The sequence below is a fragment of the Theropithecus gelada genome, chromosome 10 (assembly GCF_003255815.1).
Source record: "Theropithecus gelada isolate Dixy chromosome 10, Tgel_1.0, whole genome shotgun sequence".
In the NCBI taxonomy this organism is placed as follows: Eukaryota; Metazoa; Chordata; class Mammalia; order Primates; family Cercopithecidae; genus Theropithecus; species Theropithecus gelada.
The window spans coordinates 65,798,540-65,822,611 of NC_037678.1; the positions used below are offsets into that span (position 1 = coordinate 65,798,540).

General features: G+C 50.0%; 1 protein-coding gene across 2 annotated transcripts in view; it reads left to right on the top strand.

The window, feature by feature from the left end:
• The window catches only part of SOGA1 (suppressor of glucose, autophagy associated 1), a 91,208-nt gene that overhangs the window by 35,636 nt on the left and 31,500 nt on the right, over window positions 1-24,072 (top strand). For both annotated transcript variants that reach the window (XM_025399713.1, XM_025399714.1), the window contains exons 4-8: window positions 12,093-12,155; window positions 13,261-14,442; window positions 17,023-17,163; window positions 20,005-20,130; window positions 21,364-21,594. In XM_025399713.1, coding sequence (XP_025255498.1) covers window positions 12,093-12,155; window positions 13,261-14,442; window positions 17,023-17,163; window positions 20,005-20,130; window positions 21,364-21,594 — 1,743 coding nt within the window. The remainder of the gene's footprint in view (window positions 1-12,092; window positions 12,156-13,260; window positions 14,443-17,022; window positions 17,164-20,004; window positions 20,131-21,363; window positions 21,595-24,072) is intronic.

A 24,072-nucleotide genomic window follows, 5' to 3' on the forward strand; every position in this document is an offset into this window, starting at 1 on the left:
ACTGTGTGCTGGACACTAAGGTTACTATGGTGAACAAAATACACCCAGTTCCTGTCCTCAGGGAGCTCACAGGGTAACAAGAGGGAGTCATTCATCAAAGAACCACAGCCGCTGTGGGAAGATTCACTGAGAAAACATGCAACAATGTCAGGCATGGGGCTCAGCCCTCTGTGCCTCAGTTTCCTTACCTGTAAAATGGGGCAGTGGTGCCCTGAGTCATTGTGAGGACCAACAGGAATAACGCACGTGTGGAGTGGCTGCAAGAGACTGCCAGGTTTGCCATTTGGCGTGAAGTCAGTGCGGGGGCTGGGTCTCAGGCCGGTGTCGCTGGGGTACTGGTGCTTCCTCAATGTGACCCTGAGACACAATCCTGTCTGTCTTTGTTCATGCCAGTTCCTCCCCCTGGCAGACCTCCTCCTCCTGTTGTGTGTTGGGTATACAGTGTGTTATGCGCCCTGCTTGACAGTTTATCTCAAACATTTTCATGCTAACAAGATTGCAATCATGCCCATTTTATGGATGAGCAAACAGCCCTTGAGAGAGGGAGGGATGACCTCAAGGTCATGCAGGGCTGAGGGGGTTCTGCAGAATGCCAACTAGAAACCATCAACCTAGGTGTCCCTTAAAGGCTGGAATCCCCCCATTCCAGGGGTCTGTGTTCCAAATGGTCTGGGGTGGCCTCTGGCCCTAGAGGCAGAGCCAGGCCTTAGCTGTCTGCCTGCTGATGAGGTATGAGGATCATGCATTCTTCCAGGGCACACTCCTCGCTGCAGGCGCTGCCTGCCTTCCTCCCCCGAGGGCGAGGCTGCCAGTGTCCCTGGACTGAGACACCACAGCCCGAGGCCAGAACATTCCTCCAGCCATCCTTCCCACTGGGCGTGTTGGTGTGATGTGCCAATGCCCTCTCAGTGTGCAGGGAGAGGAGGCGTTTGCTGCTAAGGGTGGCTAGCCCCCCCCTTCATTCAGCTGCCCGCTCCCACGGCCTGGCCCGTAACACAGAGCACCCTCTTCACACCGTCTTGCTGCTGCTACCCTTGATAGTGAAAAGGGGAGACAATTTCTGAAAGCATCTTAAGGTCACAGTACAAGTGATGAAACTGAGGCTCCGGGAGGAACAACTTGCCTGAGTTCACCCAGCCTGTACTTAGCAGAGATGTGGCTGGAACCCTGAAGCCACTTCCCTTCTCTAAGTCTCAGTTTCTTTATCTGTGACATCAGGATAAGCAAACAAGCAAAGCCTGCATGGTGGTTCACACCTATAATCCCAGCACTTTGGAAGGCCAAGGTAGGCAGATCTCTTGAGCCTAAGAGTTCAAGACCAGCCTGGGCGACATAGCAAAACCCTGTCTCTATAAAGAATGCAAAAATTAGCCAGGCTTGGGGGTGCCTGCCTGTAGTCCCAGCTACTTAGGAGGTGGAGGCTGTAGTGAGGTGAGATTGTACCACTGCACTCCAGCCTGGGAGATAGAGTGAGACCCTGTCTCAAAAAAAAAGATAAAAGGGGTCCAGGCACAGTGGCTCACGCCTGTAATCCCAGCACTTTAGGAGGCCGAGGCGGGTGGATCACCTGAGGTCAGGAGTTCGAGACCAGCCTAGCCAACATGGCGAAATCCTGTGTCTACTAAAAATACAAAAAAAAAAAATTTAGCTGGGCGTGGTGGCGGGCACCTGTAATCCCAGGTACTTGGGAGGCTGAGGTAGGAGAATCTCTTGAACCCGGGAGGTGGTGGTTGCAGTGAGCCGAGATCACGCCATTGCACTCACTCCAGCCTGGGTGACAAAAGCGAAACTCCGTCTCAAATAAATAAATAAATAAATAAACAGGGTGATAACTGTACGCAGCCTATGAGGTTGTTTAGGATCATGAATAAGATTATGTAACCATGGAATACTATGAAGAAATTAAGAAGAATAAGATAGTATGGCAGTTCCTCAAAAATTAAACAGAACAATCATATGATCCAGCATTCTCACTTCTAGGTATATCCCCAAAAGAATTGAAAGCAGAGACTCAAAGAGATATTTACACATCCATGTTCAGAGGAGCATAACTCACAATAGCCAGAAGATAGGAGCAACCCAAATGTTCATCAGCGGATGAATGGATGAACATAGTGTAGTGTACATGTGTAACGGAAAGCTCTTCAACCTTACAAAGGAATGAAGCTGGGCATGATGGCTCATGCTGTAATCCCAGCCTTCTGGGAGGCAGAGGTGGGCAGATTGATTGGGACCAGGAGTTCAAGACCAACCTGAGCAACATGGCAAAACTCCATCTCTATAAAAAATAGAAAATTTAGCCAGGCATGGTGGTGCATGCCTGTAGTCCCAGCTACTAGGGAGGTTGAGGTGGGAGGATTGCTTGAGCCCAAGAGGTTGAGGCTTCAGTGAGCTATGGTGGCACCCCTGGACTCTGGCCTGGGCTATAGAGTGAGACCCTGCATCGAGAGGGAGAGGGAGAGGGAGGAAAACAGAACGGAACAGAAAAGACCAGCACTTTGGGAGGCCAACGCCGGCGGATCATGAGATCAGGAGATCAAGACTATCCTGGCTAACACGGTGAAACCCCGTCTCTACTAAAAATACGAAAAAATTAGTTAGACATGGTGGCGGGCGCCTGTAGTCCCAGCTACTCAGGAGGCTGAGGCAGGAGAATGGTGTGAACCCAGGAGGCGGAGCTTGCAGTGAGCCTAGATTGCGCCCCTGCACTCCAGTGTGGGCGACGGAGCGAGACTCCATCTCAAAAAAAGAAAAGAAAGTATTTGGAATTTATTTGTGAAATTTTAAAAGAGGTGGTCAGACTTGTAAAGAGCTCTTTGTGGTGCCCAGTACAGAGTAGGTGCTCAAGAAACACTGGTTCACATCCCTCTGCGGCTGCTGTCAGTGAGGCTAGTCTAGCTCTCCTCACGTGCCCTGTGGTGTCTCAGGCTTGTGCGCAGAAGGCGGGAGCCTATGTTTATTATTTGCTGTTTATCCTCTCCCTCCTCCCTCTCTTTCCTGACATGGTTTCTATGGAGACGAGGGTCCCTGAGCAATTCTTCTGCCAGAGCCTCAGTCCCATCATCACGATCTGCCGTTGCCATCCTGACAGGCTGCCGAGGCGGTGCTGTCACCCGGCTGGGAACAGGAGCCCCTGGCCTGAGCTGATGTGGTTGCCATGGAGACAGCTCTCTGCTAGAGAGAAGGGAGGTGGCAGGCCCCGGCAGAGGACTGCGGTGGCACTGTTGCCCAGCTACCCCTCTTCCAGTGTCACACCCCTCCTTGTGTTTTAGGCAGAAAGCCAATACGAGTGTTGACGTGATTTATTATGGTATAGCTGCTGTGTCTGAGCCCTCACTCTGTGCCAGGCACCACACAAGCCTTGACCACACCAGCACATTTAACCCTCCCACCGCCTTCCCACGGACATGGTGTGGTTGTCTTATTTTATAGGTGCCAGTGTTTGTTGGCAATTTTAAAATCATGATTTAATTCCCATATCATACAATTCACCATTTAAAAGTACTCAGTTCAGGCTGGGTGCGGTGGCTCACAACTGTAATCCCAGCACTTTGGGAGGCCGAGGTGGGCAGATCACCTGAAGTCAGGAGTTCGAGACCAGCCTGACCAACATGATGAAACCCCATCTGTACTAAAAATACAAAAATTAGATGGGTGTGGTGGTGGGCGCCTGTAATCCCAGCTACCTGGGAGGTTGAGATAGGAGAAGAATTGCTTGAACCCGGGAGCTGGAGGTTGCAGTGAGCCGACATCCCATCATTGCACTCCAGCCTGGGCAACAGAGCGAGACTCTGTCTCAAAAAAAACAAAAAAAAAGCGTGCAATTCAGACCAGGCATAGCACTTTGGGAGGCCGAGGCACGATGATTGCTTGAGCCCAGGAGTTTGAGACCAGCCTGGGCAATATAGTAAGACTCCCATCTCTACAAACATTTTAAAAATTAGCTGGCATGATGGCACAAGCCTATGGTTCCAGCTACTCAAGAGGCTGAGGTGAGAGAATTACTTGAGCTTGGGAAACGGAGGTTTCAGTGAGCCGAGATCATGCCAGTGTACTCCAGTCTGGGTGACAGCGCGAGACCCTGTCTGAAAAAATAATAATAAAAATAAAAACAACAAAACAGTGTATAATTCAGTGATTTTTATTATATTCATGATGTTGTGTAGTGTCACCATTATCTAATTCCAGAACATTTCCATGACCCCAAAAAGTAACCTTATGCCTGTGAACAGTCACTCCCCACTCCCCCTTTCCCTCTTGCCCCCAGCAGCCACTCGTCCGCTTTGTGTCTCTGGATTTGCCTGTTCTGGATGCTTCATCCAAATGGAGTCTTTGGTGACTGGCTTCTTTTACTTAGCATCAGGTTTTCAAGGTTTATCCATCCATGTTGAAGAATGTAGCAGGACCTCATTCCTCTTTATGGCTGAGTAATCATCCATTGTGTGGGTATATAACCACATTAGATTTGTCCATTTATCTGGGTTGTTTTGGCTACTGTGAATAATGCTGCTAGGAACACTCATGTGCACGTTTCTGAGATTCTGTGTGTGTTCTCTTGTGTAGATCCAGGGAGTAGAACCACAGGATGTAGACTCAACTGGGGAAAGACAAAGATGGGATTCAAACCCAGGACTCCACATCTCCCAAACTCACACTGACTTTTCTGGTGTTGCCCCTACACTCCTTGCCCCACGCTTGCTTTCCTAGGACCCTCAGGTGTCTTCAGAATCCTGGAAGAGGCTGCCTACTCCAGTGACTGCTTCCCTCCCTGGCACAGCCTTCTCATCCAGATTTCCTACCTGGTGGGCTAGGAAGGGGCTGATAGTTCAAAGCCTGGTTCTACCTTTTTTCCGGCTTTGGCACTTACTCGCAAGTGACTGTAACCTTTGGGGAAGTGATATAACTGCTCTAGTGCTTAGTTTGTTTATTTATTTTATTATTATTATTGGGGGAGACAAGAGTCTTGCTGTGTCACTCAGGCTAGAGTGTAGTGGCATGATCATGGCTTGTTGCAGCCTCAAACTTCCGGGCTCAAGAGATCCTCCTGCCTCACCATCCCAAGTTGCTGGGACTATAGGCGCACACCACCACACCTGGCTAATTTTGTAATTTTTAAAGAGATAGCATCTCTCGCTATGTTGCCCAGGCTGGTCTCAAACTCCTGGACTCAAGTGATCTGCCCGCCTCAGCTTCCAAAGTTCTGGGATTATAGGCATGAGCCATCGTACCCAGCCCAGTTTGTTTATTTATAAAATTGGAATATTATCCCTACTTCTCAGAGGTGTTTGTGAAAATTAAACAAGACAAGCAAGTAAAGTGCTTAACACAGACTAAGGACTTACTATTTTCGTTACTGCCACAACCACCGTGAGGGCTGCGGGTCTGGAGAAGCATTTGCCTTAGTTGAATAAATACATTTCTGCTGCCTCTGGCAAGGAGCTCTCTGTCTAGAGCTGCCAGTTGCCCGGGAAAGGAGCAGCTACGTTGCCAATCTTCACGTGCAGTTGGCTCCATCTGTCCTTGTGACATTTGATTTGGGGCCAATGTTTAAACCACTCTTTGTTTTCTTCCCCAAATGATCTCTCCCTAACCAAGAGTCACATGGCCTCTCTCTGTGGCCATTTCAGCCATTCTGGAGGAAGAATGAGCCTAAATCTTTGAGGTGCACCCCCAACCCTGGTTTCTTTCTAGAATCTAGAGTAGGCCAGGCACAGTGGCTTACATCTGTAATCCCAACGCTTTGGGAGGTTGAGGCGGGTGGATCACTTGGGTTCAGGGGTTTGAGACCAGCCTGGGCAACATGGTAACATCCAATTCCTACAAAAACTACAAAAAAGTAGCCAGATGTGGTGGTGCACGCCTGTAGTCTCAGCTGGTCAGGAGGCTGAGGCATGACAATTGCTTGAACCTGGGAGGCAGAGGTTGCAGTGAGCCGAGATCATGCCATAGTACTCCAGCCTGGGCGACAGAGTGAGACCCTGTCTCAAAAAAAAAAAAAAAAAAAGAATCAAGAGTAAATTTTGTACCTGAAGCACAGTCGGTGCTTTCAGTGAGACCTTTCCAAATATCTCCTCCTCCAGATTTGGTGAAAATCTGCCTCGCTGTTTTGGCAGAAGGTTCATTTTGTTCCTTGGAAGGTTGGCCTTTGTTTCTTGGCTGAAGTGGCACAGGAAGGTGTTTGAGTGCAGAGGCCCCTCCAGAGCTGTGCTCAGGAGCTCTCTCCTGGGCTGAAGGAAAGACAAGGGAGAACATAGCTCAGGCTTCTCCTAGAAGCCTGTAGACCAGGGATGCCTGGAGGCACCACCCTGGCTGCTCAAAGACAGTCTTGTGAGTTGCTGGTGAGTGGGGAAGCCCCTGTTGCATGCCAGGCCACAGTTTGTCCTCAGGGCTGGGCACCTCCCCAGGCCTTGCGACTGCATTCCTGCTGGTGTCCAGGCACCACCCTGCCCTGTCCCACCCTCTCAAGGCCCAGAGCCAGAACATCTACCTCTTGGGCAGAGACTGACTTCATCCCTGGGGGCTCCACAAAGGGGCTCTGACAGGCCCTGGCTTTCTTGAGGGGTGGCAGCCCCCCAGCCGCCTGGCCAGCTACTGCCCTGCAGAGGGGAGGAAGGTCTTTGTGCACTCTGAGCCAGCCTTGTGTTCCCTCCAGAATGGCAGGGCTGTATGGGAACCCACATGGCTTAGGTAAGGTGGGGGAAGTGTCAGGTCCCACCAGAAAAGGGTGGAACTCGTCTCCTCTGCCCACTGCCCTGCTTTCTAGTGAGATTCAAGCCACTCAGCTCATTCACACCTTTTCTCTGCCTGCTGGAAAGGTGTGCGGTGACTTCTTGGGGAAAGTATATTTTAAAAACCTTTTATAATGACTTTTCCCTTCCCCACAATAGGTAGTAGTACATACTTAGCAAGCAGAAAAAGATTAGAAGATTCAAATAAGCCATAGGGAATTTCTGTGTGGATGGGGAGGTGCATATACTTCCAATAAGTTTTTCTATGTATACATATATGTGTATTTAAATGTAAATGTGAATATGCTTTTTTTCTTTTTTGGAGACAAGGTCTGGCTCTATTGCCCAGGCTGGAGTGCAGGGATGTGATCTTAGCTCAGTGTAACCTCTGCCTCCCAGACTCAAGTGATCCTTCCACCTCAGCCTCCCGAGTAGCTAGGACTACAGGCACGTGCCACAACACCCAGCTAAGAATATGCATTTTGTTTGTTTTGTTTTTGTTTTTATTTTTGTTTTTGAGACAGAGTTTCACTCTTGTTGCCCAGGCTAGAGTGCAGTGGTGCAATCTCAGCTCACTGCCACCTCTGCCTCCTGGGTTCAAGCGATTCTCCTGCCTCAGCCTCCCAAGTGGCTGGGATTACAGGCATGCACCACCATGCCTGGCTAATTTTTTTTTGTATTTTTAGTAGAGACAGGGTTTCTCCATGTTGGTTAGGCTGGTCTTGAACTCCCGACTTCAGGTGATCCACCCGCCTCGGCCTCCCAAAGTGCTGGGATTATAGGCGTGAGCCACCGCGTCTGGCCAGAATATGCATTTTTTTTATCTAAAAAAGTAATACAAACTCAGTGAAGCAAAAATATCATTAGAAAAGCACACAGATGCATACCTAGCATACCTCTAAGGACAAGCTGCAGCGCTCTGGTTACGTTGGTTGCCTTGGGCGGGATAACTGGGTGACTGGGTTCACTGTATTCTTTTATGTACTTTTTTTTTTTTTTTTTTTTTTTTTTTTGAGACAGAGTCTCGCTCTGCCGCCCAGGCTGGAGTGCAGTGGCCGGATCTCAGCTCACTGCAAGCTCCGCCTCCTGGGTTTACGCCATTCTCCTGCCTCAGCCTCCCGAGTAGCTGGGACTACAGGCGCCCGCCACCTCGCCCAGCTAGTTTTTTGTATTTTTTAGTAGAGACGGGGTTTCACCGTGTTAGCCAGGATAGTCTCGATCTCCTGACCTCGTGATCCGCCCGTCTCGGCCTCCCAAAGTGCTGGGATTACAGGCTTGAGCCACCGCGCCCGGCCTTATGTACTTTTTGAATGTTGAACCATGTGACTTTGTTATCTATTCAAAAATAATAGAAATAATAAAACCCGTACATTAAAGAAGAAAGCCTTCAGTTTGACTCCTCAGCCGGACCCAGCATCAGCAGTTTGCTTTGTATCTTTCCAGGCCTTTCTCTAGTCTCATTCAATGCAGAGTTCTATAGATTTTGAAACTCTTTTTTTTTTTTTTTTTTTTTGAGACAGAGTCTTGCTCTGTTGCCCAGACTGGAGTGCAGTGGTGTGCTCTCAGCTCACTGCAACCACTGCCTCACGGGTTCAACCAAGTCTCCTGCCTCAGTTTCCCTAGTAACTGGGATTACAGGCGCCTGCCACCACTCCCAGCTAATTTTTTGTATTTTTAGTAGAGACGCATTTTGACAATGTTGGCCAGGCTGGTCTCAAACTCCTGGCCTCAGGTGATCCACCCGCATTGGCCTCCGCAAGTGCTAGAATTACAGGCGTGAGCCACCACACCCAGCCATTTCTTTCTTTCTTTTTTTTTTTTTTTTTTTTTTTTTTTGAGACGGAGTCTCGCTCTGTCACCCAGGCTGAAGTACAGTGGCCGGATCTCAGCTCACTGCAAGCTCCGCCTCCCGGGTTTACGCCATTCTCCTGCCTCAGCCTCCCGAGTAGCTGGGACTACAGGCGCCCGCCACCACGCCCGGCTAATTTTTTGTATTTTTAGTAGAGACGGGGTTTCACGGTGTTAGCCCGGATGGTCTTGATCTCCTGACCTCGTGATCCGCCCGTCTCGGCCTCCCAAAGTGCTGGGATTACAGGCTTGAGCCACCGCGCCCGGCCTCTTTTTTTTTTTTTTTGAAACGGAGTTTCATTCTTGTTGCCCAGGCTGGAGTGCAGTGGCACGCTCTCGGCTCACTGCAACCTCCACCTCCCAAGTAGCTGCGATTACAGGCATGCACCACCACACCTGGCTGATTTTGTATTTTTCGTAGAGACGGGGTTTCTCCATGTTGCTAGTCTCAAACTCCTGATATCAGGTGATCCGCCCGCCTCAGCCTCCTATAGTGCTAGGATTACAGGCGTGAGCCACCTCACCCAGCCTCTTTCTTCTTTCTATGGCTGAGTAAATATTCTGTTGTGTGGATAGACCACATTTTTTTTTTATCCATTCTAAAGTTAATGGACATATTTGGGTTATAGGTTTTGTTTTGCTGGTTACTTCTTTCCCTTAACAGAGTGTCTGGGAGACTTTCCCATGTCAGTGAATCTCATGATCGCTCAGTCCTTTGAATGGCTTTTAGGTGATCTCATTCATTCACATGTGATGCCTGACCCCTTGGTACCTGTGGAGACCCCTGGTTCTCCTCTCTGTCGCTTCACTTCCTTCCTCCAGGGAGCCTGCAGTCCTTGGGATGGCTCTGGTCACCTAATCCATGGTCCAATGTTATAAATGAGAAAATGGAATTTCAGGGAGAGGAAAGGGGTTCACCCAGGGATCATAAACTCAGCGTCGCAAGGGCCCCAGGGTTCAACTCCCAGCTGAGGCCACAGCCCTTCCCACTCAGCTTGTAATAGGCCGGCCCAGATCCTTCCATAGCCTGATGGTCTGAGCCCAGAGCCCCTACCTTGCACTCGGCACAGGGTCTGCTTCTGTGTGCCCTGTCCAGGGCCCCACTGGCTGCACTTGTCTGCTGCCTCCTGGCTCTTGTGGAAGGACTCCTTTTCTGACCCATAGCCCTGTTTCCTCCCCTTCCCTTCCAGCTTTTGAAAGCTCCCAGGTCAGCACTTCTCAAATACTGGCTCCTGGCTCTTGGCACCCAGCGTCTGATATATCAGCCTCTGCCTTCCTGCCTCATTTGCATTTCAAAAGGTCTCTCTAGGATTTGATTGGGTTCTCAGATACTCTGTACTTAAGGGTCCATCTGGAGCTCTCCTTGCCTGGCACAGTGGATCCGACCTGCGTTTCAGAATCACCTGAAAGCATTTAAAAAATACTGATGTCTTAGACCTACGCCAGACCACCAGTATTTTTTTTTTTTTTTTTAAGTAATTCTCATGTGTACCAGGTTGAGAACCACTGTGCTAGCTACACTCTGGCCCTCATCAGCGAAGGCACATTTTTTCCTACCAACTCTTTGGAATTTGATTAAGAGCTATGTCAAGAACTGGTCCCAGGTGAGCTGTGGGTGTGCTGTGAGACCTTGGACAAGTCCCTGCCCCTCTCTCTTGGTTTCAGAAAAATAGGACTCGGATTAGATCAGTGGCTGTCACTTTCAGGGATGGGGTGTGAGAGGCGGGGATGGGAGCAAGCATGTATCCAAATCACCTGGGGTCATTTTCAGAAATATACCAGCCCACCTTGAAAAGTCAAAACAACCTGTAAGCATGGTTTTATACATACACCGCCACCATGAATCACCCCTCCTCTCTTGGGAGGAAGCGCTCAATGGAATCGTGCATCTAATTGAATGACTTCTTTAAACATTGAGAAACTTCAGTAATTGTTATCGTAACATTTCCTCCAATTCCCTCTGTAGGGCTTGTGCCATTTGGCATTCTTGCCAGCAATTTATGAACCTTTTTGTTTCTCCATAGCTTCACCAATAGACTATGTCGTCAGATATTTGGATTTTTGCCAATCTGATAGGTGAGAAATGGTATCTCAGTGTAATTTTAATTTGCATTTATCTAAGAGGAGCGGGGTTGAATATCTTCTTGTGCCTTGATATCTTCATGTGCCATGATCCATTTGCCTTTCTTTTCCTGAGAACTGTTTTTTCATATCTCTAGCCTATTTTCCTACAGGTCTGGTGACCTTTTTAATGCTCTGTTTGTGAAACTCTTTCCATATTTAGGATATCAACCCTTTGTTGGTGTTATACATTACAGATATTTTTTCAGAGTTTGTCATTTATATTTTTACTTTTCTTAGGGTGTTTTTATTTCCATGCAGAATTTGCTTGTGTAATCAAATGTATCTATATTTTCCTCTATTGCTTCTGGATTTTAAACATCTTATTTTTTTGAGGCAGAGTCCTGCTGTGTTGCCCAGGCTGGTCTCAAACTCCTCAACGCATGCAGTCCTCTCACCTCAGCCTCCCAAAGTACTAGGATTACAGGCATGAGTCACTATGCCTGGCTAGCTTCTGGATTTGTTTTTTGAGACAGGGTCTTGCTATGTTGCCCAGGCTGGTCTCGAACTCTTGGCCTCAGGCAATCCTCCTGTCTTGGCCTCCCAAAGTGTTGGATTACAGGCATGAGCTACCACATCCAGCCCTCATTTTCATTTTATCCATTAGTATTCATTCTAAATTAAAGTTCCCACTAGATGTCAGTTTCATGAGGACAGGATTTTCTCTGAGGTGGAGATTTGCCTACTGAGCTTTATGGAAGAGTTGCTTGGGGAACAACACCACAGGGAGTGAGGCAGAGCTGGAAGCTGAATTACGCCAGTGATCCCAGTAGATCCCATGGGGAGCTCCGGAGCTAGGATGGCCCTCCCTGTAGAGCTGAGGCAAGAGGTTATGGACCCATCCCTGGATGTGGGCTCCATCCATGGATGGCACCTGCCCTTGGACAAGGTGGTTCCCCTCAACCAATGGCTGCCGCTGGGAGGGGTACTCAGCTTTGAGGTCTCAGCTCTGAGAATGAGTGTCTCAGTTCCGAAGGGGAATCTGGGCAAAGCACCACAACATCCTCCGTGGTTCACTGCTGTGTTCTGTACACCTACCTACCTGGCGCATGATAGGTGCTCAGGAAATCCTTTGATGAAAGACAAGCAAGAACAGAACCACAGCTTTCCAAGTCTTAGCCGAGACCAGCTGGGCCACACATGGGAGTGGGCTATAGGGGAGGAGCCCTGAGCAGGTGTTTTCAGAATCATCTCCAGTGCTTCTGGCCTGTCTCCCATTGCTGCTCACTGGGTGATCTGGAGGGCTCCTCTTACTCAACAGTCAATGCTGTCAGGGTGGGGTGGCCTGGGGACTGGGGCCCTCCCTGGACCCTGGGCACTGTGACAGCTGTCTGCATGTGCATCACCCTGTGAGCTTTCAGTCCTGACTTTTCTTTTTTTTAATTCTCCCTTCAGCATTCCTTGAAGAAAAGAGGAACCCGCTCCCTGGGGAAGGCCGATAAGAAGCCTTCGGTGCAGGTAATTCCCAGCAGCCCCCGTAGGAAGGTTTTATTCTGAAGACCTGAGCCTGACTCTTAAGTGGCCTGGGGATCCCAGATTCTTCCCTGTCCTCCCCTTGCTCATTTTCTTTTCTTTTTTCTTTCTCTTTTTTTTTTTTTGAGACAGAGTCTCACTCTCTTGCCCAGGCTGCAGTGCAGTGGCACAATCTTGGCTCACTGCAACCTCTACCTCCCAGGTTCAAGCGATTTTCATGCCTCAGCCTCCCAAGTAGCTGGGACTACAGGTGTGCACCACCACACCTGGCTAATTTTTGTATTTTTAGTAGAGATAGGGTTTCACCATGCTGGCCAGGCTGGTCTTGAACTCCTGGCCTCAAGCAATGTACCTGCCTCGGCCTCCCAAAGTGCTGGGATTACAGTTGTGAGCCACTGCGCCCGGCCCCCTTGCTCATTTTCTTAGTTTCACTGCCCACTTTATTTCCCAAAACCACATCCTGAGCCCATGGTTCTTAGATGCTTAGATACTCACTCCCCACCCCAGCCAGGAACTTAGCAAGCAGCACTACAGTCAAATCCAAAGGTCTAGAGTTGGAGACCGAGGCTTGAATCTTGGCTCTGCCACTTGACTGCCATGTGATTGGGGTGAGTCATTTTGAGTTTCTGGGCTCCACTCCCTATCTGTCCCTGTCTTGGGGTTCATTGGAAGAATTGGATAAAGTACTACTATATGCAGCAAAGGCCACATACCGTTAGCTCCTAGTGGTCTGGGATTGTCAGAATGCCAGGCCCTTTTCATCCTTAGCTCATTTAATCCCCTCTGTGGCTCTGGGAGGGAGGTAATGTTACTGCCGCATTTTACTGATGAAGCTGTAGTAGCAGCAGTTGCTCATCAATATGTCACCTGCTCCTGGACTCCCAGGCTATGTGTAGTGCCCCATCCTTGCTGTCATTTCAACGTCTACCCCTCTGCATCTCCCCCGGACCCTTACTTCCTTGAGGGTCTGGCTGTGTCTGATTCACCCCTGTGTTCCCAGCATATAGTTAGTGCTCCCCAAAATGCCGTGGCTGGTACTGAGCCTCCCAGCACAAACCTTCCTGGGTTGTGTCTGTCTCCGTGGCCCCAGGAGGACAGTGCAGACCTGAAGTGCCAGCTGCACTTTGCAAAGGAGGAGTCGGCCCTCATGTGCAAGAAGCTCACTAAGCTTGCCAAGGAGAACGACAGCATGAAGGAGGAGCTGCTGAAGTACCGTTCGCTCTATGGGGACCTGGACAGTGCGCTGTCAGCCGAGGAGCTGGCGGATGCCCCCCACTCGCGGGAGACCGAGCTGAAGGTGCACCTGAAGCTGGTGGAGGAGGAAGCCAATCTGCTGAGCCGCCGCATCGTGGAGCTGGAGGTGGAGAACCGAGGCCTGCGGGCTGAGATGGACGACATGAAGGATCACGGAGGTGGCTGTGGGGGGCCTGAGGCACGCCTGGCCTTCTCCGCGCTGGGTGGCGGCGAGTGCGGGGAGAGCTTGGCAGAGCTGCGGCGACACCTGCAGTTCGTGGAAGAGGAGGCTGAGCTGCTGCGGCGCTCTTCTGCCGAGCTTGAGGACCAGAACAAGCTGCTGCTGAACGAGCTGGCCAAGTTCCGCTCGGAGCACGAGCTGGACGTGGCGCTGTCGGAGGACAGTTGCTCCGTGCTCAGCGAACCTTCGCAGGAGGAGCTGGCGGCCGCCAAGCTGCAGATCGGCGAGCTCAGCGGCAAGGTCAAGAAGCTGCAGTACGAGAACCGCGTGCTCCTCTCCAACCTCCAGCGCTGTGACCTCGCCTCCTGCCAGAGTACGCGGCCCATGCTGGAGACGGACGCCGAGGCCGGGGACTCTGCCCAGTGTGTGCCCGCTCCCCTGGGCGAGACACACGAGTCCCATGCGGCCCGCCTCTGCAGAGCCAGGGAGGCCGAGGCGCTGCCTGGGCTGAGGGAGCAGGCCGCCCTGGTCAGTAAGGCCATCGATGTCCTGGTGGCTGATGCCAATGGCTTCTCGGCTAGCCTCCGACTGTGTCTGGACAATGAGTGTGCTGACTTCCGGCTGCACGAGGCCCCGGACAACAGCGAGGGCCCCAGGGACACCAAGCTCATCCATGCCATCCTGGTGCGCCTGAGCGTGCTGCAGCAGGAGCTGAACGCCTTCACGCGGAAGGCAGATGCAGTCCTCGGGGACTCTGTCAAGGAGCAGCAGGAGTCCTTCTCATCACTGCCCCCCTTGGGCTCCCAGGGGCTCTCCAAGGAGATTCTTCTGGCAAAAGACCTTGGCTCAGACTTTCAGGTAAGGCGTCTCATGCACAAATCCTATTATTTATTTTTTTCCTTTGTTTTGTTTTGTTTTTCTTGAGAGAGGGTCTCTCCCTGCCAGCCAGGCTGAAGTGCAGTGGTGCAGTCTCAGTTCACTGCAGCCTTGATATCCTGGGCTCTAGCCATTCTCACCCCTCACCCTCCTGAGTACCTGGGACTACAAGTGAGCACCACCACACCCAGCTAATTTTTATTTTATTTTTTATTTTTTATTTTTTATTTTTTTTATTTATTTATTTTTTTGAGACGGAGTCTCGCTCTGTCGCCCAGGCTGGATTGCAGTGGCCGGATCTCGGCTCACTGCAAGCTCCGCCTCCCGGGTTCACGCCATTCTCCTGCCTCAGCCTCCGGAGTAGCTGGGACTACAGGTGCCCGCCACCACGCCCGGCTAGTTTTTTGTATCTTTTAGTAGAGACGGGGTTTCATCGTGTTAGCCAGGATGGTCTCGATCTCCTGACCTCGTGATCCGCCCGTCTCGGCCTCCCAAAGTGCTGGGATTACAGGCTTGAGCCACCGCGCCCGGCCTAATTTTTATTTTTTATTTTTTGAGATGGAGTCTTGCTCTGTCAGCCAGGCTGGAATGCAGTGGTGCAATTTCGGCTCACTGTAACCTTCAACTCCCAGGTTCAAGCAATTCTACTCCCTTAGCCTCCCAAGTAGCTGCGATTACAGGCGCCCTCTGTCACACCTGGCTAATTTTTGTATTTTTGGTAGAGATGGGGTTTCACCATGTTGGCCAGGCTGGTCTCGAACTCCTCACCTCAAGTGATCGGCCCACCTTTGCCTCCCAAAGTTCTGGGATTACAGGCATGAGCCACTGTGCCTGGCCATAATTTTTAAATTTTTTTGTAGAGATGGGATCTCGCCATATTGCCCAGGCTGGTCTTGAACTCCTGAGCTCAAATGATCCACCAGCCTCAGCCTCCCAACGTGCTAGGACTATAGGTGTGAGCCACTGTGCGTGGCCTGATAGTCACATTTTAAATGGTCAGTATTTTTGTGTGTCTAGTGGAGTGGATCTAAAATATTTCATCCTTGGCAACTTGCCCTTCTAAATCATTGTCTACATATATATCATATATTTGTTTTTCCACCCAGATTGTTTTATATCTGTTGTTACTATACACCTTATATTTTTTACGCAGTGTATCAGTTTGTTCATTTATGATGCTTGTCTGTTGTTCACACACTTTTTGTGCTCACTGCTGAAGGTGTCATGATTAGCAAAAACAGATATGATTCCCCCTCTCATTGCCCTTATCATCTAGTGGGGCAGAGTCACCCAAAATATCATGTCAGTGAATGTGCAATTAGACACTGAGAGAGGAATCTGAAGGAAAGGTACATGGTTTTATGAACAAGGAACTTGACCTAGACCCTGTGCTGAGGGAGGGCCTCTGATCTGACCAGAGGTCAGAGGGATGAATGGCTGGGGGAACAGGGTTTTCAGCAGAGGAAATAGCCTGTACAAAGGCACAGCTCAGATCAGAGGCAGAAGGAGCGTGGTGTGTCCAGGGCGCTGAGTGAAGAGACAACGTGAAGCTGGACTGCACTGAGCATGGGGGAGATTTGATCTTCATCCTCAGAGCAATGGCAGGGAATTTTTCATTTCCAGGGAAAGAGAGTGACTTAGCGCTTTCTTTTTTTCTTTCTTTTCTTCTTTTTTTTTTTCTTTTTTTTTTTTTTGAGATGGAGTCTCACTCTGTCACCCAGGCTGGAGTGCAGTGGCACGATCTCAGCTCACTGCTACCTCCACCTCTCAGGTTCAAGTGATTCTCCTGCCTCAGCCTCCCAAGTAGCTGAGATTACAGGCATGTCCCACCACACCTGGCTAATTTTTGTGTTTTTAGTAGAGACGGGGTTTCGTGATGTTGGCCAGGCTGGTCTTGAACTCCTGACCTCAGGTGATCCACCCGCCTCGGCCTCCCAAAGTGCTGGGATTATAGGTGTGAGCCATCACGCCCTTCCGAGATTTAGCACTTTCTTTTTAACAACTATACAGTGGATATGTGCCATAATTTCTTTAACTCAAGACCTGTTGATCCAGTTTCATCTTACTTGTTTAAGCAAGCACACTGCCTTTTTTTTTTTTTTTTTAAGAAACAGTCCTGCTCTGTTGCCCAGGCTGGAGGGCAATGGTATGATCACAGCTTGCTGCAGCCTCAAATTGTAGATGGAATTATAGGCATGTGCCCATAGATTGCTCTGTTATCTCCCTCTTGGTTCTTCTTGAAAGAGGGATGAACAGAGGTCACACATGTGATAGGATAGTTGGGGCTGACTCAGAAGGTTTGTGCACAAGACACACATTCACAAAATCACTTCCCACTGACCTAGTCATTCATCCTTTCTGCAAGCATTCACTGAATGGCAGCAGTGCTCCAGCCAGGGCTGGGTCTGGGTTGCAGAGGTGAATCTACCAGGGTCCTAGCCCTCCGATGGGTGGTTCAAGCCTCTTAGGGAGCGCAGAGGCCTGGGGTGGGCGTTTCTGGCACCCCTCGGGCCCCTCCCCATGGTGATATTTGGTTTGTTCTGCCTGTGCCTCTGGGTGCAGCCACCTGACTTCAGGGACCTGCCGGAATGGGAACCCAGGATCCGAGAGGCCTTCCGCACTGGTGACTTGGACTCTAAGCCCGACCTCAGCCGGAGCTTCAGGCCTTACCGAGCTGAAGACAATGATTCCTATGCCTCTGAGGTGGGTCTAGGCCTGAGCAAGCAGGGGATTGGGTAGGAGGAAAGTGACTGAGGCCTGTCAAAAGCAGAGTGGTGCATATATCACTTAGCTGGTGAGGATATGGGTTTGGGGAAATAAGGAAGTTTGGGACATTCTCATGGCCTGTTCCAAGGAAACTTATAAACTCATCTTCATAAATTATTTTTTTTTCTGTATTAAATTCCACTGGGAATTTAACAATTTATGTAATTTTTTGTTTGTTTGTTTTTGAGGCGGAGACTCGCTCTGTCCCCCTGACTGGAGTGCAGTGGCGCGATCTTGGCTCACTGCAAGCTCCGCCTCCCGGGATCATGCCATTCTCCTGCCTCAGCCTCCTGAGTAGCTGGGACTACAGGCACCCGCCAACGCGCCCGGCTAATTTTTTGTAATTTTAGTAGAGACGGAGTTTCACTGTGGTCTCAATCTACTGACCTTGTGATCCGCCTGCCTCGGCCTCCCAAAGTACAATTTATGTAATTTAATGGAACTACTTATTTATGTAGCAGGAAGGCAGCAGTCTCTATAGTCAGGCAGTTTGAGTTTCAATTGTGGATCCACTCTTTACTGGCTGTGAGATCTTGGATGAGTCATCTTACCTCTCTGATTCTCAGTTTTCTCACCTGTAAAATGAAGGTGCCTCACAGGGTTGTTGAAAGGATTAAATACATGAAAAGCCATAGCTTAAGGCCTGGCCCACATTGGGTGAGGATGAGGAGGAGGATGATGATTATGATAATAATGACACATCTGTGGGATTCAGACTTGACCTGACTTCAAGTCTCAGTTCTGCCAGTGTTCCTGTGTGACCGTGGACAGGTTTCTACCTTCTGGCCACAGCTTCCCTGTTGGTAACATGGGAGGGTTAGAGTGAATGGTGGCTATCGAATTGCTAGGATTCTTTGATCCTCAGGGAATTCTGGGTAGTTCTGAGCCCCTTCTAAGCCTACTGAGCTTCTCCTTGCTCTTCATAATGAGCCTGAAGCAGGAAAAGGCTCCTATGGACTGGGTGGAGTATCTCTGAAACCCTGAACCTTGCAGAGTCCTGTGTATTTTCCAGCCTGAGTACCTTTCTGAGCATCTCTTGGAAGATAACTCTGTGGTCCCAGGAAGGCCAGCCCATGACTATGTAGGAAGGAGAAGCTCACTTGAAGCTGATGGATCAGACTCTCTAAGTGAGCCTCCTGGAAGCCATGGCAAAAAGAGAAAAAACTGAGATAACTTAGTTCTCATTTTCTGAGAAAAGGAAATAGGCCTATTCTTTTTTTTTTTTTTTTTTTTTTTTTTAGACTGAGTCTTGCTCTGTCGTCCAGTCTGGAGTGCAGTGGTACGATCTTGGCTCACTGTAACCTCCATTTTCTGAGTTCAAATGAATCTGATGCCTCAGCCCTCCTGATTAGGTGGTACTATAGGCGTGTGCCACCATGCCCAGCTAATTTTCATATTTTTAGTAGAGACAGGGTTTTGTCATGTTGCCCAGGAAGCTGGTCTCAAACTCTGGGGCTCAAGTGATCCTCCCGTCCCGGCCTCCCAGAGTGCTGGTATTACAGGCGTGAACCACCGTGCCCTGCCAGGAAGTAGGCCTATTCTATAGGCTTACCTGTAGAAAAAATAATTTCCTGCACACATTCAATTATTTGTTTCATTCAGTTACTCTTTACTGAGTAGTGACAATTGCCCAGTGCTGTTGAACACTGAGTTCAAGGAGGATACCAGGGAGCAGATGGTATGTAGCCCTGCAAAAAATTTTAATGCAAAACAGATACAGAAGATATACCTCAAGTCACTGTGCCTTCCACTGCCAAATCATCATATTATTGAACATATAATGAATGTTTACTTTCACAGAGGGACATTTGCCGTACCTAGGAATGTTTTATTAGGAGTTCTGGGGCCAGGCACTGTAACTCACACCTGTAATTTCAGCACTTTGGAAGACCCAGGTGGGCAGATTGCTTAAGCCTAGAAGTTCAAGATGAGCCTGGGCAACATGGCAAAATCCTGTCTCTACCAAAAATATATAAAAATTAGCCAGGTGTGATGGCGGGCGCCTGTAATCCCAGTTACTTGAGAGGCTGAGGCAGGAGAATTGCTTGAACCTGGGAGGCAGAGGTTGCAGTGAGCCAAGATCGTGCTCTAGTCTGGCAAAACTCCATTGAGAGAGAGAGAGAGAGAGAGAGAGAGAGAGAGGAGGGATGGAGGGAAGGGAAGGAAGGAAGGGAGGGGTGGAGGGAGCAGAGGGACGGTGAAGGTCGGAGGTCAGAAGGTCTTCACACAGTTCCCACTGGTTACATTTAGTGTGTGTCCATGTCCTTTATATGTTTTTCTATGGAGGTCTATAGCTTTTTTGGTTTTGTTTTTCTACTTTCTGTTGAAGTATAACATAATAACACACATAAAATAAGGACACTGTCTTTAAGGGTACCCCTGAATGGATTGTTACATATGTATAGATCCATTAAATGTCTTTTAAGTCCCATCATTTCGTATCTAAGTTGTTTCTAAAATATTGCAATTATAAACAATGAAGCAATGAACATCTTTGTGAATCAAACTTAGTTTTCCCAGTACCTTATTAAGATAAATTTCAAAGAGAAAAGATCAAGTTCCAATGGTAACAAAAGCCAGATTTGGTATGTACTGTTTCATTTAATCATCATGACGACCCTCTAAGGTGGGGACAGTCATTCTGCCTGATTTGTATTTGGACAGCTTGGGTCCAACTTCCCATTGTTCCCCTACCACTGTCATCCTGAGATCACAATTTCTATCCACTTCTTCCCCTCTCTCCCTCCTCATTATCTGTGTCCCCTGTCCACACCACAGATCAAGGAGCTGCAGCTGGTGCTGGCTGAGGCCCACGACAGCCTCCGGGGCTTGCAAGAGCAGCTCTCCCAGGAGCGGCAGCTGCGAAAGGAGGAGGCCGACAATTTCAACCAGAAAATGGTCCAGGTGCGTGGTGCCCATCGCTTTCCAGGCAGCTATTCCTACAGCCTCTTTGAGCTGGAAGCAGAGGCCTTGAGGATCTATGGGCCCTCTGAAGTCAAGAATGTCAGGGGAGGCTGGGCGTGGTAGCTCACCCCTGTAATCCCAGCACTTTGGGAGGTCGAGGCAGGCAGATCACTTGAGGCCAGGAGTTTGAGACCAACCTGGCCAACATGGTGAAACCCCACCTCTACTAAAAATACAAAAATTAGCCAGGCATGCTTGTGCATGCCTGTAATCCCAGCTACTCGGGAGGCTGAGGCAAGAGAATCGCTTGAACCCAGGAGGCAGAGGTTACAGTGAGCCAAGATCGTCCCACTGCAGTCTAGCCTGGGCGACAGAGTGATCTCAAAAAAAAAAAAAGGAATGAAAGAATTAAGGGAAACCTGAGTCTTCAGCCCCTTTGCCCTGCTGGGATGTTATTGCACATGCCATTGTGCATTAGCTGTGTAACAGGACTATCATTGGCTGCCTGTGGGACCTGGGGCCAGTCCTGTTTTCTCTCAGGACCTCAGTTTCCCATTTATGAATGGTGCCCTCATCAGACCTGGCTTCTAATCAAGATAATAGTTCTGGAATAACATTTGTTAAGCCCTTTCTGTATGCTGGGCCTGTCCAATGCACTTTCCACCCATTATGTCTTTTAATTCTTGTGCCCTCCCTTATCACCATTTTGCAGATGGGGAAACTGATGCCCAGAGAGCCAGAGTGCTCTGCCCAGGGTTGCACATCCAGAGCGCAGCAGAGCTGGGCCTCTAATCCAGGTCCCTCTGTTAGCCGTGACTCTGCATTTTTTCCTAGGGTGTTGCCTAGTCATCAGCCATCCTCAACCCTGGCACGCCCTTTGCTCTCTACACGTCACCCCTCCCTGCTATCATCGCTCACCCTCGCAGGTTCCTCACTGAACATGAAAGTCCATGTGAGACATTTGGTTCCCAGGAGGTGCCCAGTACATGATGTCATGGTTTTTTAGTCAGAGCCAGGGTCAAATCCCAGCTCCTTCAGTGATGTGTCACTGTGGCTGCAGTAGCAGAGGGCAGTGCTCATCTGAATAGACTGCGCCACGCGTGGTGGGATCCCGGGCAGGGATCACTCACAGGCACCACCCAGACTTTCCTCCCTGCCCCAGTCCAGGGGCCTGGAAAGGGGTGGGGGAGAGGAAAGGGCCCTGGGATTGCTCAAGCTCTTGTCCCCCGGCAGCTGAAGGAGGACCAGCAGAGGGCGCTCCTGAGGCGGGAGTTTGAGCTGCAGAGTCTGAGCCTCCAGCGGAGGCTGGAGCAGAAATTCTGGAGCCAGGAGAAGAACATGCTGGTGCAGGAGTCCCAGCAGTTCAAGCACAACTTCTTGCTGCTCTTCATGAAGCTCAGGTGGTTCCTCAAGCGCTGGCGGCAGGGCAAAGTTTTGCCCAGCGAGGGGGATGACTTCCTTGAGGTAAGATTGGGCCTGGGCCTGGGACTGGGAGTGTGGTCTGGGGAGAGAGGGACAGGGAAGGGACGCCCAGCTGGATTTGACACAGCTCCTAGGCTCGCATACCTGCCATCAGCATGCAGGCTTCCTTCCCTGCATTCGTTGCTCTTTTTTTTTTTTTTTTTTTTTGAGATGGAGTCTCTCTCTGTCGCCCAGGCCTGAGTGAAGTGGCACAGTCTCGGCTCACTGCAATCTCCGTCCGTCTCCCGGGTTCAAGCAATTCTCTTGCCTCAGCCTCCCGAGTAGCTGGGACTGCAGGCGCCTGCCACCATGCCCTGCTAATTTTTGTAGAGATGGGGTTTCACCATGTTGACCAGGCTGGTCTCGAACTCCTGACCATGTGATCCGCCCGCCTCAGCCTCCCAAAGTGCTGGGATTACGGGTGTTAGCCACCGCACCTGGCCATCATTGCTCTTTACTGGGCATGTGTAGGGTGCTTGCTGGGGGTACCATGAGGAAGATGACACGCTTGGTCCCGGCCTCAATAGCAGAAAGGATCCTTGGGGCTGGCAGGTCTTTAACACAGAGTCCTCAGAGGCAGCAGTATTGAGGTGAATGTAGGAATCTAGTTTTGTAGTAGCATCAGGTACAGGTATACATTTTTATTCAGTGCCCTGGGAGGCTCCCCTGGGCCCCTTCCCAGAATTTTTTTTTTTTTTTTTTTTGAGACAGAGTCTCACTCTGTTACCCAGGCTGGAGTGCAGTGCCACGATCTTGGCTCACTGCAATCTCCACCTCCCGGGTTCAAGGAATTCTGCCTCAGCCTCCTGAGTAGCTGGGATTACAGGCACGTGGCACCATACCCAGCTAATTTTTGTATTTTTAGTAAAGACAGGTTTTCTCCATGTTGGCCAGGCTGGTCTCTTGAACTCCTGACCTCAAGTAATCCATCCCCCTTGGTCTCCCAAAGTGCTGGGATTACAGGCATGAGCCACCATGCCCGGCCGAAAGATATGTTTATTTAACAAGAGGGAGTAGGCTGGCTTAAAAACACTGGTGATAGGGCCGGGCGCGGTGGCTCAAGCCTGTAATCCCAGCACTTTGGGAGGCCGAGACGGGCGGATCACGAGGTCAGGAGATCGAGACCATCCTGGCTAACACGGTGAAACCCCGTCTCTATTAAGAAATACAAAAAACTAGCCTGGCGAGGTGGCGGGCGCCTGTAGTCCCAGCTACTCGGGAGGCTGAGACAGGAGAATGGCGTGAACCCGGGAGGCGGAGCTTGCAGTGAGCTGAGATCCGGCCACTGCACTCCAGCCTGGGTGACAGAGTGAGACTCCGTCTCAAAAAAACAAAACAAAACAAAACAAAAAACAAAAAAAAACACTGGTGATAGTACAGGTGGTATTAGGGTGTGGCAGGAAATGTGTGGGGGCAGAGCTTTGGGAATGTGTGAAGCTTAGAAAGGACCCACCTGGCCCATTCGTGCCCCAGTCTGTGCAGGACCCTCTGCTGCTCAAAGCCCCTGTCTCCTGTCATCAGCACAGCAGCAGGGAGGAGAAGGGGACTTACAAGGATGTCAGACCTTGGTCACACTCATCTTAGTTGACACTGCTCACTTTGGCCTTGTCCTTTTGGGTTCAGGTACCTCGAATCTAGCCCAGGCTTGGCCCTCCTCGTCCCGGCTACTGTCTGTAGGCCCCTTTCCAGATCAAATAGGGAGCATTGGCATGCCTCAAGTTGCCATGTACGCCATCAGGGGTACTCCAGAGGAGCCCAGATGCCCTAGGAGCCAGGCATGACAGTTAGACCTGAGTGTATAGCAAGACCCTGCATCACCCTATCTCAGTGGAGCTCATCATTCTCGAAGGCCACTAGCTCCTCCCCAGGGCCTCATGGGAGAGTCCCTGCCGCCATTCCATGGGCCCACACCCTGCTGCCCTGACCCTGCAGTGCCTGACACAGGGCCGCCCTGGGAGCATCAGCCTCGAGCCTCTTGTCTGAAGCTCTCTCTTCTGTGACGTTTGGAAACATAGGAGCCCTCTCACCTGTTTGGAAGTCTCACGGTCCTCTGGACGAAGCCCAGTTTAAGGGAATGACCTGCAGGCCACACAGTCTGTATTTTAAGTCAGTTTGTCTGACTTGAACCCTCCACATTTGGTGAAAACCTTTCTAGCCATTTCCATATCCTAGAGTAAAAGAGAGAGAAACTTACTTTAGGAAAGGAAAAAATAGAGTATAAACAGAAAATTGGCCAGGTGCAGTGGCTCACGCCTGTAATCTCAGCACTTCGAGAGGCTAAGGTGGGCAGATCACTTGAGGTCAGGAGTTAGAGACCAGCCTGGCCAACATGGTGAAACCCCATCTCTACTAAAAATACAAAAATTAGCTGGGAACGGTGGCGCACACCGGTAGTTCCAGCTGCTTGGGAGCCTGAAGCAGGAGAATCTCTTGAACCTGCAAGGCAGAGGTTACAGTGAGCCAAGATCATGCCATTGTACT